This window comes from Carcharodon carcharias, chromosome 14 (genome assembly GCF_017639515.1).
Source record: "Carcharodon carcharias isolate sCarCar2 chromosome 14, sCarCar2.pri, whole genome shotgun sequence".
Classification (NCBI taxonomy): Eukaryota; Metazoa; Chordata; class Chondrichthyes; order Lamniformes; family Lamnidae; genus Carcharodon; species Carcharodon carcharias.
In genome coordinates this window covers 126,443,350-126,460,954 of record NC_054480.1, presented here as the reverse complement: position 1 = coordinate 126,460,954, position 17,605 = coordinate 126,443,350, and the positions used below count along the sequence as shown (strand labels likewise).

At 44.1% G+C, this 17,605-nt stretch overlaps 1 protein-coding gene across 3 annotated transcripts in view; it reads left to right on the top strand.

Moving 5' to 3' along the window:
• The window catches only part of ano8b (anoctamin 8b), a 105,102-nt gene that overhangs the window by 39,558 nt on the left and 47,939 nt on the right, over nt 1-17,605 (top strand). For all 3 annotated transcript variants that reach the window (XM_041205042.1, XM_041205041.1, XM_041205043.1), the window contains exon 2: nt 4,280-4,390. In XM_041205042.1, coding sequence (XP_041060976.1) covers nt 4,280-4,390 — 111 coding nt within the window. The remainder of the gene's footprint in view (nt 1-4,279; nt 4,391-17,605) is intronic.

Sequence of the window (17,605 nt, the reverse complement as noted above, 5' to 3'; positions counted from 1 at the left end):
CACTGAAGCTTAAATCCCTCAACATGGAAATGTTGTTACTAGTGTGAAAGCAATGGTCAGTGTTGAAAGATGGAGTGTGTATAATCAGGTTAACAGCTTCATATAATTCCCTTTGGGAAAGTCAGGGAGAAATGTCACACTCTTGTCTTGGTTATGATTACCTTCGTCCCTACAGGGATTAACTAATGGACGCAGAGTCCGTGCCTGCACCTGGTTTGTTGCAAGAGGCTTTGACATTCTGTACTCTCAAAGCTCCTAACTCAGAGAGCCAGGTGGACTGGATGCTGGGTTATAGGGACTTCAGTTATACTGCCAAACAACTATAAGGTTATTAAAGAGGGAGAAATTAGAAAATGAAAGTAAACAAGCAAGAAATAAAAAATCAGACAGTAAGAGCTTCTACAAGTGTATAAAAAGAGAGATGCTAAACATTGGTCCCTCAGAAGGTGAGACTGAGGAATTAATCATGGGAAACAAGGAAATGGCAGAGACTTTGACCAAGTATTTCGTATCTGTTTTCACTGTAGAAAACACAGAAACATCCCAAGAGTATTAGAAAAGCAAGAGACAAAAGGGAGGGAGGAACTCAAAACAATCACTATCAGTAGGGGAAAAGTATTAGGAAAACCAGTTGGACTAAAGCTGACAGGTCCCCTGGACCTGATGGCCTGCATCCAAGGGTCTTAAAGGAAGTGGCTGCAGAGATAGAGGATGTATTGGTTGCAGTTTTCCAAAATTTCCTAAATTCTGAAAGGATCCCAGTGGATCGGAAGCCACAATTTTAAAGCCACTATTCAAAAAAGGACGGAGACAGTAAGCAGCAAATTATAGGCCTGTTAGCCTAACATCTGTCTTTGGGAAAATGCTGGGATCCATTATTGAGGAATTATTATTGAACCAAAAATTTACAACATCATAATACAAACAGGCAGAGTCAGTGGTTTTGTAAAAGGGAAATCATGTTTGACAAATTTATGACAGTTCTTTGAGGATGTAACGAGCAAGTTGAATAAAGGGGAACCAGTAGATGTAGTGTGTTTTGGTTTTGAAAAGACATTCAGTAAGGTGCCGCATAAAAAGTTACTGCACAGGGTAAGAGCTCATGGTGTTGGGGTCGGTATGTTAGCATAGATAGAGGATTAGCTAGCCAACAGGAAACAGAGATTTGGGTTAAATGGGTCATTTTCAGGTTGGCAAACTGTAGCAGGAATGCCACAGGAATCGGTGCTAGGGCCTTAATTATTTACAATCCAAATCAATGACCTGGACAGTGTGTATTGTAGCCAGTATATTGTTGCTAACTATACAAAGATAGGTAAGAAAGCAAGTTGTGAGGAGGACACAGGAGTCTTCAAAGGAAGTGAGTGGGCAAAAATCCAGCCAATAGTGTATAATGTGGTAAAATATGAGGTTATCAACTTTGATAAGAAGAATAGAAAAACAATATTATTTAAATGGAGAGAGACTGCAGAATGCTGCAGTACAGAGGGATCTGGGTGTCCTGGTACGTGAATCACAAAAAGTTAGCATGCAGGTACAGGAAGTAAGTAAGAAGGCAAATGAAATGTTGGCTTTTATTGCAAAGGGGATTGAGTATAAAAGTAGGGAAGTTTTGCTACAACTAGGGAAATCTAGAATGAGAGGGCACAGTTTGAAAATAATGGTTCTCCCATTTAAGATGGAGATGAAGAGGAATTTCTTGTCTCAGAGGGTCATTAGACTTTGGAATTCTCTCCCCCAGGGAGCAGTGGAGGCTGGGTCATTGAATATATTCAAAGCTGAGTTAGACAGATCTTTGATTGACAAGGGAGACAAGGGTTATGGGGGACAGGCAGGAAAGTGGAGTTAAGGCCACAATCAAATCAGCCATGATCTTACTGAATGGCGGAGCAGGCTTGATGGTCTGAATGGCCATCTCCTGCTCCTATTTCTAATGTTCTTATGATCTTTACAGGATTGAGGTTATGGTGGGTACAACCAGGCTTAGGGTTAGGATTAGGATTCGTGTAAGGAGGTGAGTTAGGATTAGGAGTTCAGGTTAGGTGTCGGGTTAGTGTCAGCTTTACTCCACCCAGTATGTCCCTTGGTGTGGATAACAGCTAAACCCTCTAACAGGGACAGTGTAGTATGTTTGGAAGGCGCACTGGAGAAATCAGATATCCCATGACCTTTATAGAAATAATATGCAGAGCAGGCCTCCTATAATTAGGGCCAGGAGCCTGTAATAAGCCTTATGACTGAATATTGGGGACATTCTTTGCAGTAATAAGTCCACTCCACACCCATTCCTTTCGAAAATGTGTCTTTTCACCCTCTTAATAGAAAATCAATATTTGATTCATTCCTTGAACGAAGAACCATCACTAACCCAAGCCTAACACTGAATCACAGGCCATTCTGCAGACAGATGTTTCACTGTACTCCAATAACATCCACAATAGCAGGTCAAGGACCTTTGAAGGTACAGCAGTATCCCTAAAGCTTGCCTCAGGTAGGCTTGTGCAGTTATAGGTACAGAGCCAAGGATTAATAAAGTTCTAAAAGTCTTATCACAGACTTAAAGACAGTGAAATTGAAATCCCAAAGATGGTGGAAATGTTGTTCTTAGTTTGAAAGTATGGTCAGGGTTGAAAGATGGAGGCTGTCACCGCAAATTAACACAGTTTCGCTTAATTCCCTTTGGGAAAGTCAGGGAGAAATGTCCCATCTCACTCCTGGGCACATCTTTGCAGGATGATTGGATAGAATCTCAGGATTCCGCAGAATAAGGACTTCATGGGTAAAAAAATCAAAAATACAAGCTTCTGCCTCAGCTCATCGGCTGCTGAAACCCTCAACTATTACAACACTCTGCTGGCTGGACGCCCAAATTTGCACCCTCTGTAAACTTCAGCTCATCCAAACCTGCTGGCTTTGGCTCTCAGTCCAACAACAGCACAATTTTAAAATTCACATCCTGATTTTCAAGTCCCTCCATGATCTTCTCCCTTTCTATCTCTGTAACCTCCTTCAGCCCTACAACCATCTGCACTCTTCCAATTCTGGCATCTCGAACATTCCTTTTTCTCTTTGCTCCATTGGCGGCTGTGCCTTCAGCTGCCTGGGCTCTAATCTCTGGAGCTCCCCCCTAAACTTCTGCACCTCCCTGTCCTTCTTTAAGAAGCACCTTAAAACCTACCCCTTTGACCACGCCTTTGGTCACCTGTCCTAATATGTCCATACGTGGCTCAAATTTTGTTTGATAATTGCTCATGTGAAGCACCTTGGCATGTTTTAATAATGTTAAAGGTGCTACATAGCTGCAAGTTGTTGTTATTTTGGGGACACCTGCTGCTCCTGATGTTTTATGTCTGACACATGAGGAAGGGTCCCTTGGGAGATCAGCATGTGGAACGCAACACCCCCAGCAAGTGTCAGCATATTCAGGAGAGGAGGAGAGACAACCTGAGGAGCACATCATAGGATGTTTCATTGGTTGTTGTCTGTTGGGCAAAGAGTTGAAGATCATCACCCTTCTTTAGCTGTTCTGAGTTGTTAACTTGCTGCTGGTCAGGTGCCAGGAGGCTGTTCACATGCAATAAGAGCCTTGGCTTTGTGGCTTTACACCCCCCGATAGTGGGTTTGTTGTGTCCCAGTGACTGGTTTTGCTCCCGATCCTGTGATTGTATTTGGCTCCAAAGGTCCTGAGAGGCTGAGTAAAGGGTGTTTCTGCCTGACCAAGAACCCGGCTGATGTGAGGGGCTTGCTCGGGGAATAGAAACCGAGTGTACAACACCACAGCCTGTGGGTGGCATGTGCTGTGCTCAGCATTGAATGTTTGTTGAAAATGAAAAATGCCAGGGTGAGGTACACTCGGGGATGCCAGGTACCACTGTGGGGGGTAACTTTACACTGGGACTGAGATTGAGTTAATGGAGATTTCACTGGGAATTGTGCGGTTCTACTGGAGGTGTGGTTGCACTGGGAATGAGGTTGTACTGCAAGTGAAGTTGCACTAGAGGATGAGGCTGCATGGGGGGGATTGTGAGTTTACACTGGAGGATAAGGTGGGGGTGAGGTTACACTGGGATGAGGTTACACTGGGGTGAGGTTGCATTGGGATGAGGTTGCATTGGGGGAATGAGCAAATTCTCAAACTCACCATCATCCAAAATGAATTTATATTTGCACACAAAATCTTGATGTTTTCGTATCTCTCCCATTCCCCTCTCTGTCTCTTTCTCATGTGAGATGATTGGGCTCTTTACTGTCTACTGGTTCTGTTTTTGTATCCCTGCAGATAAACTATTCGGCAAAAGCTTCCTCCAGGCAGGACGTTACATCATGTCCCATAAATCATGGATGAAGACAGTTCCAACTGAGAATTGTGATGTACTGATGACATTTCCAGGTATGACTGACACCCTCATTAATAACTAGTTCGGAGATAATGGCGGGGCTGAATATCCTCGGCCCTGTGGTTGGAGGTTTGGAGGTGGGTATGGGGGAGGGGGGCTGGAAAAAGAAGGGGAAGCGGGATTGTCACTGGCTTCCCAACGTATTCCTGCCACTGTGACCTTTTCCAGGGTCAGGAGGGGAGCAGGAACATCTACCCCGGAGGCAGCCAGCCAATTGAGAAGATTAAGGCCCTAATTATGGGTGATTTTGCAGCCTTGCCAGCATTTTGCCATTGGTGGAACACCCCTCCACCAGGTGTGGAGGTCGGCATCTCAGCTGAGGCAGCCTCCCTGCGGCAACTGTTGGAGCTGGAGATTCCATCCCCCAAGGAGGGGGTCATGTAAGGGAGCCAGATTTTCAAAAGTCAAAACTGGGACACGTGGAAAAGCCTTGGGAAGGCGGGGGTCTGTGATGATTGACATGTTGGACGATCAATGGCAGGAGTCTGGGGGAGGGGTGGTTGAAGGTAGGAGGTCATGTAATGATATCTCCTGGAATATGTCCTGCCAGATCTATTCCATAGATCTTGCGTCACTGAGAAGTGACCAACCGAGTTAATTTTAATGCAATATCTCTTCCCTTGGAACTCACTTCAAGCTTTCAAAAAACTATTTCAGTGCTGGTTCGATGTGCTGTAATTTTACACATTGCATGCTTCTCCACTTCTGTACATACAACAGTAGACAGTAAGACTATAGTCATTATGAACGAGTAACTCAGAACAGTGACAAAAACAGAAAATGCTGGAAAAACTCAGCAGGTCTAACAGGATCTGTGGAGATGCTGCTAGGCCTGTCGGGATTTTCCACTATTTTCTGTTTTTATTTCTGATTTCCAGCTTCCATGATATTTTGATTTTAACTTAGAAGTGTTGTCAGCAATCCAGCCTGTGAGTTACAGATGAACAAATGAGCAGATTGTGTTAGCAGCAGCAGGAGGATAGCATTTACAAGCATTTATCAATTAACATTGAATACCATTTTCACGAACACACACATTTGTACTTGGTATTAGATAATTGGGCTACTATTCGTTCCCTGGTACATCTTTATTGCTGGTTTGCCTAATCAATCAAATTAATTAGTTGTTTGGTTATACAGAACTTGAGTATTGCTGAGAAAAAACACAAGTTGTGGAAGCTTTTCTTCTTGCACTCATCAGGACAATTCGCAAGAATACCAAATGTAGAGGGAACAACAATTTATATTGCATGAGAAGAGAGTACTGATTGGTTGGCAAGTGAAGTCTGATTGGTAGAGGCATTGCCACGGAGAATGCAGGAGCTAACCGATGACTTTCACCCTGAAAAACACCCATTCTACCTCAGATTACCCTGGAAGGGCAAGGTATCTCAAAAATTTGTGAAACATGTGAAGCTAGCTGTTTCACGTTGTTACTATGCAGTATCAACACGAGTGGTATTCGCCACTAACAGGATGCTGCTGTCAAGCCAAAAAGATGTTCTGCCTATCACACAAATGAGTAATGTGGTGTATGAATTTCAGTGCCAGTGTGATGCTAGATATGTAGGCCGTACGTCCCAAGGACTGGCAGATCGTATCAAACAGCATGTCCCAGCTGCTGTTCGCAACGGGCAAGGTACAGACTGTACCCAACCAGCGCTTACTTGTACAATTCAAAACGCAGTGTCCGACATTAGATGTGATTCCGCAATTGGACAACATTTGCTAAACAATCCTGAATGTGCTAAAAATCACGCTGATAACCAATTTAAGATTGTCAGTTGGGCTCGTAGTGTGGTGCATTTCTGTGAGCTAGAAGCTACATATATTAATACACAGGGTCCTGTTCTTTGCAAACAGAAAGAAAATGCACACACATTGTGCCTATTTCAACTAAACAAAATAGGTGATAGCCATTCGCTGACTCATTCCTCAGGACACCGCCTTGACCAATCAGAGAAAGGCTGCCTGGTATGAATTTAAACAAAGCTTGGCAGTTAACTGTCAGTCATCAGTTAACTGGTGCATTCTCCATGACAACACCTCTACCAATCAGAGTCCAAGAGTGCAAGACGAAAAGCTTTGATAACAAGTCTTTTTTCAGAAATAATCAAATAATTCTAACGTCTAATAGAAGATTAATTGTGCAATTGAGTTCTCTGCAATGAACATACTTCTCTGCTGCTCTGGAGACCATCTGGACCAGCAGGACTGGATCATCCTAACCTGCAGAGTGATTGACAGCTCCTTACAGCCACACAGATGGTGCATCAGTGAGAGTGACATCCAGGGCAGGAGCCAATGGGATTGACAAGGATGAGAGCAGAGGGGTGGATCGGTTACGGAGCATCAGCAGCAAGTTGAGTTGACCAGTGCTTGCTATGACATTAGATCATATAGCCATTACGGAGACATGGTTACAAAGAGATCAAAACTGTGAACTAAATGTTCAGGGGTATCTGACTTTTTGAAAAGATAGGAAGGAAAGCTTGGTGGGGTAGTTTTGTTAGTACAAGATGGAATGAATACGGTAGCAAGAAAGGATCCGATGTAGAATCCATATGGGTGGAGTTAAGAAAAAACAAAAGGAAGAAGACACTGGTGGGAGCAGTCTGTAGGGCCCCAAACAGTAACTATTCTAAAAGGCAGTACATTAGGTTATGGGTGACTTTAATTTTCATGTAGATTTGGGAAAATCAAATTGGCAGAGCTAGCCATGAACAAGAATTCATAAAGTGTCTTCGGGACAGTTTCCTAGAACAATATGTTGTGGGTCCAACCAGGAATCATGGTATTTTTGATCTGGTTATGTGTAATGAGGCAGGTTTAATAAATTATCTCAGAGTAAAAGATCCCCTAGGAAACGGTGACCAAAATATGATTGACCTTAGCATTCAGTTTGAGAGTGAGAAACATGGGCCAGAAACAACTGTGCCAAACATAAATAAGGGTAATTACAAAGGAATGAGGGCAGAGTTGACTGGAGTGAACTGGGATAGGCTTTTAGCAGAAAAATGGTTGATGAATAGTGGCAGGTATTTAAGAAAATAGTTCATGACTCACAACAAAGATATATCCCAGTGAGGAAGGAGGATTCTAAGAAAGGGATAAACCAACCATTGTTAACCAAGGAAGTTAAGGATAGTATCAAGTTAAAAGAAAATACATACAATGTGACAAAGATTAGTGGTAAGCCAGAGGATTGGGGAAGTTTTAAAAACCAACAAAAAATGACCAAAAAATAATAAAGAGGGAGAAAATAAACTTTGAGGGTAAACTAGCAAGTAATATAAAAATGGACAGTAAGAGCTTCTTTAAATATATAAAAAGAGAGAGACCAAAGTGAACATAGGCCTTTTACAGAATGAAGCTGGGGAAATAATAATGGGGAACCAGGAAATGTCAGAGGAGTTGAATAAATACTTTGCTTCAGTCTCCACGGTAGAAGACACTAATAGCATTCCAATACTAAATAATAAAGGGGCAAAAGCGGGGGAGGAAATAAATACAATAACTATCACTAGAAAAAAAGTACTAGGGAAACTAATGGGGCTAATGGCTGATAGGTCCCTTGGACCTGATGGGTTGCATCCTAGGATAGTAAAGGAAGTAGCTACAGAGATAGTGGATGTACTGGTAGTAATCTTCCAAGAATCCTTAGATTCTGGAAAAGTCCCAAAGGGTTGGAAAACTGCCAATGTAATACCCTTATTCAAAAAGGGAGGGAGATAAAAAAACAGGTAACTATAGGCCAGTTAGCTTAACATCTGCCATTGGGAAAATGTTAGAGTCTATTATAAAGGATGTCATAGCAGAGCGTTTAGAATTACATAATCTAATCAAGCAGAGTCAGCATGGCCTCATGAAGGGGAAATCGTGCCTGACAAATTTATTAGAATTTTTTGAGGAAGTAACAAGTAGGATAGATAAAGGTTGTAGATGTAATATATTTGGATTTCCAAAAGGTGTTCGATAAGGTACCGCACATAAGGCTACTTAATAAGATAATAGCCCATGGTGTTGGGGGTAGTATATTAGTATGGATAGAGGATTGGCTAACAATAGAAGACAGAGAGTTGGGATAAGGGGGGCATTTTCAGGATAGCAACCTATAACTAGCAGAGTGGCACAGAGATCAATGCTGGGGCCTCAATTACTTACAATATATATCAATGACTTAGATGAGGGAAGTGAATGTACTATCGCCAAATTTGTGGATGATACAAAAATAGGTGGAAAGGCAAGGAATGATGATGACACAAGGAGTCCACAGAGGGATATAGACAGATTAAGTAAGTGGGCAAAAAAGTGGCAGATGAAATATAATGTAGGAAAATATGAGGTTATGCACTTTGGTTGGTTTTTATTTCAAAGGGAATGGAGTATAAAAATAGGGAAGTTTTGCTAAAACTATACAAGGCACTAGTTAGACCACACCTAGAATACTGTGAACAGTTTTGATCCCCTTATCTAAGGAAAGATATATTGGCATTGGAGGCAGTCCAGAGAAGATTCACTAGGTTGGTCCTGGGAATGGAGGGATTTTCTTATGAGGAGAGGTTGAGTAGGTTGGGCCTGTACTCATTGGAGTTTAGAAGAATGAGAAGCGACCTTATTGAAACATATAAGATTCTTAGAGAGCTTGACAGGGTAGATGCTGAGAGATTGTTTCCCCTTGTGGGAGAGTCTAGGACCAGAGGGCATAATCTCAGAGTAAGAGGTAGCCCATTTAAGACAGAGATGAGGAGGAGTTTCTTCTCTCACAGGGTAGCTAATCTGCTCTGCTACTACATTCTTTATAATAGGTGAGGTGAGACTGACTGCCCTTGACATCAAGGTAGCATTTGACAGACTGTGGCATCAAGGAGCCTGAGCAAAACTGGGGTCAATGGGAATTAGGGTGAAAACTCTTTGCTGGCTGGAGTCATACCTAGCACAAAGGAAGATGGTTGTGGTTGTTGGAGGTCAGTCACCTCAGCTCCAGGGCATCACTGCAGGAGTCCCTCAGGGTAGTGTCCTCAGCCCAACCATCTTCAGCTGCCTTATCTATGGCCTTCCTTCCATCATAAGGTCAGAAGTGGGGATGTTCACTGATGATTGCACAATATTCAGCACCATTTGTGACTCCTCAGATACTGAAGCAGCCCATATCCAAATGCAGCAAGATCCACACAATAACCAGGCTTGGGCTGACAAGTGGCAAGTAACATTTGCAGCACACTAGTGTCAGGCAATGACCATCTCCAACAAGAGAGAATCCAACCATCATCTCTTGATGTTCAATGGCATTACCATCACTGAATCCCCCACAATCAACATCCCGGCAGGCGGGTTGGCGGGGGGGGGGAGTTACCTTTGACCAGAAACTGAGCTGAACTAGCTATATAAATACTGTGGCTACAAGAGCAAGTCAGAGCCTAGGAATTGTGCGACAAGTAACTCACTTCCTGACTCCCCAAAGGCTATCCCACCATCTACAAGGCACAAGTGAGCAGTGTGATGGAATACTCCCTACTTGCCTGGATGAGTACAGCTCTCACAACAGCCAAGAAGCTTGACACCATCCAGGACAAAGCAGCCCGCTTGATTGGCATCACATCCACAAACATTCACTCCCTCCACCACCTACACACAGTAGCAGCAGTGTGTAGCATCTACAAGCTGCCCTGCAGGAATTTACCAAGGCTCCTTTGACAACACTTTCCAAACCCATGACCACTACCATCTAGAAGGCAAAGGGCAGCAGATAGATGGGAACACCATCACCTGGAAGTTCCCCTCCAAGTCACTCACCATCCTGACTTGGAAATATATCGTCGTTCCTTCACTGTCACTGGGTCAAAATCCTGGAACTCCCTCCCTAACAGCACTGTGGATGTACTTACACCACATGGACTGCAGCGGTTCAAGAAGGTATCTCACTATCACCTTCTCAAGGGCAACTAGGGATGGGCAATAAATGCTGCCCCAGCCAGCGAAGGCCACATCTCATGAATGAATTAAAAAAAAAATAGATTCTAACATTTTCCCAATGACAGATGTTAAGCTAACTGGCCTATAGTTACCTGTTTTTTGTCTCCCTCCCTTTTTGAATAAGGGTGTTACATTGGCAATTTTCCAACCCTCTGGGACTTTTCCAGAATTCTTGGATTCTGGGAAGATTAATACCAGTGCATCCACTATCCCTGTAGCTAGTTCCTTTAAGGGTGACCAGACGTTCCGTCCAAACCGGGACGTCTGGTCACCCTGAGACTGCAGGAAGAAAAAGTCCCACCTGCCTCGCAAACGATGCATCAAGAAGAGTTTCCATTTCAATTCAAGTGGCTTAATGGCTTTGCCCCTCATAATATTTTGTATAAATCCATGCCTTTGAGGGCACCTCCATGTTGAAGTGCCCTTGTGGTCACTGAACTGCCTCAGCAGTGCCCGCGTCTCCTGGTGGGGCTACCAATGCTATCAAGTTGCCAGCCCTCTGATTGGGCATGGAGTGTTGAGAGCCTGCCCACTGTCCTCAAAATAGGACAACGAGTGTGGAGGTGACCAATTAAGAGGCCACATCTGGGAATAATGCACTGAGGGAGGGGGGCATGCTGCTAGCAAGTGCAGACTTAGGACCCCGAAATGGTCCCAACATCAGAAAATCTCAGCAAATCACCAGGTAACTTGTATCCTGGGGGTGCTTGAGTATGGTGGTATGGCCGCTCTTCTTACTCTGTATTTATTGGCATATCTTTGTTTAGCAAACTGGCACCATTTTAAATTCCAGCGACTGCCACTCTCGGTATTCAAGCAAAAAACATTGGCCGGGTCACTGCAGACGGGATCAAATCCTTCATAATTCAGTTGGTGGGTTGCTCCGAGGGCAAATACCCTGTCAATGGAGGGCGACAAAATAGCTGCACAGTCAACATGATTGCGATCCTGTGAGGGAAGATCAGACCTCTGATCAACCATTAACTTATCCATGGTGTTAGCTAGGGCTCAAAGGGTAGCAGCCCCACTGAGTCAGAAAATTGTGGATTCAAGTCCCACTCTAAACATTTGAGCCAATAATCAAGGCTGACACTCCTAGTTCCAGTACTGAGGTAGTGCTGCACTGTCAGAGGTATGATATTTTGATTAAGGCGTTAAACCAAGGCCCTCTTTGCCTTCTGAGGCTGATGTAATAGACCCCACAGTTACTATTTTGAAGGAGAGCAGGAGAGTTCTCCCTGGTATCTCTCAATCAATTCCACTAAAAACAGATTATCTGGTCATTATCACATTGCTGTTTGTTGGATCTTGCTGCGCAGAAATTGGCTGCCACCTTTCCTAAATTACAACAGTGACTGCACTTCAAAATATCCTTCATTGGCTGCAAAGGCATGACTTGAGGTCAGGTGGGCGCTACTTAAATGCATCTTTTTCTTTGGTGTACATGAGAGTACAATGACTGTATACTCATGGGGTACGCTACATATATAATATAGACAAGACATGTTACTTATGTCACTGCCAAAGGAGGTTAGTAGCAAACTTCAGGGGGACAGAGAAGATTGAGGATATGGGCAGAGTTGGGTTGAGTGCAGTTTAATGCAGAGAAATGTGAAGAAATATATTTTGTAGGAAGAATGCAGAGAGGCAATAGAAACTAAACGGTACAATATTAAAGAGGGTGCAGGAACAGAGAGACCTGAGGCTGTATACATATTCTATTCATTGATGGTGATAGGATAAGTTGAGAAGGCTGTTAGAAAAGCATATGGGATCCTTGGTTTTATTAATAGAGGACCAAGGGTATAGAAGCAAGGAAGTTATGATAAACCTTTTATAAATCCTCGGTTCTGCTTTAGCTTGAGTCCAATTCTGGACATCACATTTTTGAAAGGATATTAAGCTCTTAGAGAGGGTGCAGAGGAGCTTTACAAAAATTGGTCCAGGCATGATAGAGAGACTGGAGAAGCTGGGATTGTTCTCCTTAGAGCAGAGAAGGTTAAGAGGGGATTTGATAGAGATGTTCAAAATGGAGTAAATAAGGAGAAATTGTTTCCACTGGCGGGAGGGTTGGTAAAGAGTGGGAAAAGAACAGGGGGAGAAAAATTAATTGGATAGTCTTTCAAAGAACTGGCACAGGTTCAATGGGCTGAATGGCCTCCAACATGGTTCAGGTTTCATAACTCTAGCGTGCTATAGCCTATAAATAATATATCGCATATTCATTTATGTGCGTTCTGCCTGAAAGCAGATCTTTGGCTCATTGTCTGCTGATGCTTCATCCTGAGCCATTTTCTTGGCAGTTTTTGGCACTGGTGGTTTGTCTTTGCTTTCCACTCTCAGGGACTGGGCAAGGAGACAGGTCCCATGTCTACCCCAGTCAGAACGGGAATCGAACCCACACTGCTGGCGTTATTCTGAACCACACACTAGTCATCTAAGTGAACCAGCCCCCATAGATTATAAAGGATATAAGAACATAAAACTTAAGAAATAGAAACAGGAGTAGGCCATTCAGCCCCTCAGGCCTGCTCTGCCATTTAATAAGGTTATGGCTGATCAGATTGTGGCCTTAACTCCACTTTCCTGCCTGTCCCCATTACCTTTGACTCCCCTGTAGATCAAAAATCTGTCTAACTCAGCCTTGAATATATTCAATGACCCAGCCTCCACTGCTCCCTGGGGAAGAGGATCCCAAAGAGTAACAACCCTCTGAGAGAAGAAATTCCTCTTCACCTCCGTCTTAAATAGGAGACCCCTTATTTTTAAACTCTGCCTCCTGGTTCGAGGTTACACCACTAGGGGAAAACATCCTGTTAAAACACGGGGCAGAATCTTCCCAACACAGGAAAAAATTGAGGGTCAGGAACATTTCTGGGATCTGACCTGGCCGGTGTCAGTGTCTGCACGATGTTGTAATCTTATGGGAAACTGCTGATTAGCAGGCTGCCTCATCTTTGCCATCAAATTAAGAATGGTGTGTGGGTTCCTGAGGCTGGAGACCCAATAGGAGGGCCCACAACACTGGACAGTCGGCAGTCTCACTGGGAGAGGTGGGCGCTACTGAGGTGGTTGGAGGAGTGTGAGGATGCTTAAATATGGGGGCACCATCGAAAGCCTGCTTAAATTTTAAAATAAGACCCACAGCTCTTAGGGCCATGAGTGTGGAGGGATATCCCCTTCCTGCACAGCAGCGATTATGGACAAGGCTGCAGCCTTTTCATTCTTGTGGCTCATTCATTGGGTTAATGAGAGGATACACCAATGGTCCTCTGGTTGTCACTGTGAGGTCACCTTCGAGTTGCTGCTGTCCCCTGGACGCAGTTAGGGGATGGTCTGATACCAGAACATTGCTATCGGTGTTTGAAACTTATTGCTATGCGGGGCCTTAATTGCCCTAATTGGCTACCCACTGCTACTGGTGGGTAGCCTCTGTTGTTTCGAGCCTGCCTCTGACAAAAATGTTCAGACACGGGAATGTGTCGACCTGATGTGCAACTTTTGAAATCTCTCTGTGACCCATCTCCATGGCACTGGTAAGATTCCACCCACCATGCCCGGTTTTGGACTAGCCCAAATGTGAGAGTGTTCCTGGTGAGAGTGCCAGGTGAAGGTTCACAGGTCATAGGGTAGCAACAATAGCAGCTGACAGTGTCCAGAATGGGGAAAGGGGCCCCAGTGAGAGGGAGCACAAGGAAGGGGCAACAAGGACAAAGTGATTCGTTTTTTTATGGGACTTTTGCAGTCAGGGTTGGACGTAGAGAGGCAGAGAGGTTTGGGTGAGACTTATGGAGGGCAGGAATGTGATGATTGACAGCAGAGCAGAAGAAATAGAGAAGGGGTGAGGGTAAAGGTCAGGAGTCCATTGTGGACACAGAAGACAAAGGTCTGAGGGAACAAGTGAGACTCGGGTAAGAACGGGGGGGTGAAGGGGCATTGTGAGCTCAGGATATGTGATATAAAATTCTAAATATAGGAACAGGAGGCCATTCAGCCACTCAAGCCCGTTCTGCCATTCAATGAGGTCATGGCTGATCTGCGATCAAACTGAATTTTGCCCTTGACGGATGGGTGGGCCCGACCGACTTGGTGGCGGGTGGGTAGCCGATCGCTGCTGCCGAAACGGGCCCCGCCGCCATTTTACGTGGGTGGGCCAATTAAGGCCCGCCCAGTGTGATGCCCAACAGGAAGCGCTATGTGCTTCCTGTGGGAGCTGAGTTGGGGGGAGATTCCTCAGATGCAAGAATGTGCTCTTTCACGCATGCACTTGAAAGAGCGCACATCTCACTGTGGCAAAGTGATGCCTCAGGGAAATCGCTGAAAGGATTTCAAAGTTTAAAAATAGAAAAATAAAAAATTCATTACCATGTCGCCCGAGATGGGACATGTTAATAAAGTGCACAAAAACTTTTTTAAAACCGACATGAAACCTCATCCCGCCGGTGGATGAGGTTTCATGTTTTTTCAGAAGCCCGGCGGGGATCCTGGCCTGCCCACCAGCCTTAAGGTTGGACGGGCAGGGCCTTTAATTGGCCATTGACAGGTCGGCGGGCAGACAGCTGATCGCACTGTCCCTCCGCCTTCCTGAATATATAAATAGGGCGGGATGATGTCAGGGGTTCCACCCGACATCATCCCGCGTCATTTTCGCTACGGCGAACGGGCCCCACCCCCAGTTTGCCAACGGAAAAATTCAGCCCCACATGTGCACCTTTGTTCTATATTCCTCAATACATTTGACTGATAAAAATCTATCAACATCAGATTTAAAATCTAGCATCAACTGCCATTTGTGCAAGAGTTTCAAATTTCTACCACTGTCTGTGTGGAGGAATCTTTCCTAATTTCATTGCAGGAAGGTCTGGCTCTAATTTTTAGACTCTGTCCCCTAGCCCTGTTCTCTGCAAACAGTGGAAATAATTTTTCTCTATCTACCTCATCTGTGCCCCTTGCAAATTTTGATTATGTCATCCCTAAACCTTCTAAATTCCAGGGAATACAATCCTAGTTTGTGTAATCTCTCCTTGGAATGAAACCCTTGGAGTCCAGGTATCGTTCAGGTATATCTACACCGCACTCCCTCCAAGGCCAGTATATCCTTCCTGAGGTGTGGCGCCCAGAACTGCTCCAAGTAACTCCAGGTGTGATCTAACCAGTAGCATTCCATTCACCTTTTTGATTTGTTTCTGTACCTGCTCAGGGCGTTTTAATGATCTATGTACCTGAACCCCCAAATCTCTTTGAACCTCCATTGTTTCCAGCTTTTCGCTATTTAGAAATTATCCCATTTTATCCTTTTTAGCTCCAAAGTGGATGATATCACACTTCTCCACATTGAAATCCATTTGCTACAGTTTTGCCCATTCACTTAATCTATTAATGTTTTTGCAACATTACACTTCCATCACTGCGTACAATGCCATCTATCTGTGTCATCGGTAAACTTGGAGATGTGACTTTTTATTCCATCGTTTAAGTTGTTAATAAATACAGTGAATAGTGAGACTCCAACACAGATCCCTGTGGATGTTACTAGTCACATTCTGCCAATAAGAGTACCTGCCCATTATCCCAACTCTCTGCCTTCTATCGCTCAGCCAATTTCCCAACCAACTGAATAGCATGGAGTTTGTACGACTGCCACAATTTCTTACAGGAATTACAGCATCAAAGGAGAGGTTGTTTGGCCATTGTGCCAGTTTCAATGCTAAGTCTTAAACTACATTTAATCTACTCTTAATCACATGCTGAGCCTTACTGCAGACTGGCTCACTGGCAAGCACAGGGTCAGGTCACTGGAACACTGACACTGGCAACATCCCATTCTTTGGATTTGCCAGGCAATGAACTGCTACTGTTGTGGGAGCCAAAACTTATGGGAATATCAATTAACATTGTAATAAATTAACTATCTGTCTGAGAGAGAGGGAGTGAGGAGGTTCAGATTCGTGAGGAAGTTGTGAATCAAGAGAAGTATCTCCTTGGTCATCTCATATGGCGCTCATCACTTCAGGCCATAGGAACAGGCGGAGGCCATTCAGCCCCTCCAACTTGTTCCACCATTCAGATTACAGCTGATTATGGATGATCTGTGTATCAGCTCCATCGAACCAGCTTGCATCTACAACAACTAACACCCTTGGCTAACAAGAATCTTTGAATTTCTGTCTTGAAATTTTGAAATAACCTTCAGCCTCAACAGCTTTAATTCTTTCATGAGGTCTGGGTGTCATTGGCTAGGTCAGTTTTTGTTGCCCATACCTAATTGCCCTTGAGAAGGTGGTGGTGAGCCACTGCCTTGAACCATTGCAGTCCATCTGATGTGTGTACTCCCACTGTGTATTTTTCTTCTATTTGATTCTCTTTCTCACCATTTTTTACCAAGGTTGTTTAATTACAGAGTAGAGCTCATGTCCATTCGGGATGTGTATACAGATCCTGTATTCTAACAAGTGCTACATTGAACACCTGACATTGTTCAACAGAACCTTTACCCGTGAACAGTTCTGCCCACTCTATTCTGGTGAATTTCTGCCTCATCCTTCCAAAATCCATCTTACCAAACTTTAAACCCTAGCTTTGTGACTCCCATTTCGTAGGAACATAGGAGCAGGAATAGGCCCTTCTGCCCATCGAGCCTGCTCCACCATTTAACTAGAACATGGCTGATCTTCTATCCCAGCACCATCTTCCCACTCTTTCCCCGTATCCTTCAATGTCATTGGCATCACGAAATCTATTGACCTCTGCTTTGAACATACTCAATGATTGAGCCTCCAGAGTCCTCAGGGGTAGAGAATTCCAAAGATTCACCATCCTTTGACTGAAGAAATTCCTCCTCATCTCAGTCCTAAATGTCCTATCTCTTATTCTGAAACTGTGTCCCCTGGTTCTAGAGTGCCGCACCCCCCATCAAAACCAGGGGGTTTTCTTGCATCTTCCTGCATCCACCTTGTTGAGCCCTGTTAGAATTTTGAACACTTCAATGAGATCACCTCTCATTATTCTAAACTCTAGGGAATACAGGCCCAGTCGCCTCAATTTTTCCTCATCGGACAATCCTGCCATACGAGGAATCAGTCTGGTGAACCTTTGCTGCACTCCCTGTGTGGCCAGTGTATCCTTCCTTAGGCAAGGAGACCAAAACTGCACAAATACTTCAGGTGTGGTCTCGCCAAAGCTCGAGACAACTGCAGCAAGACTTCCTTATTCCTGTATTCAAATCCCCTTGT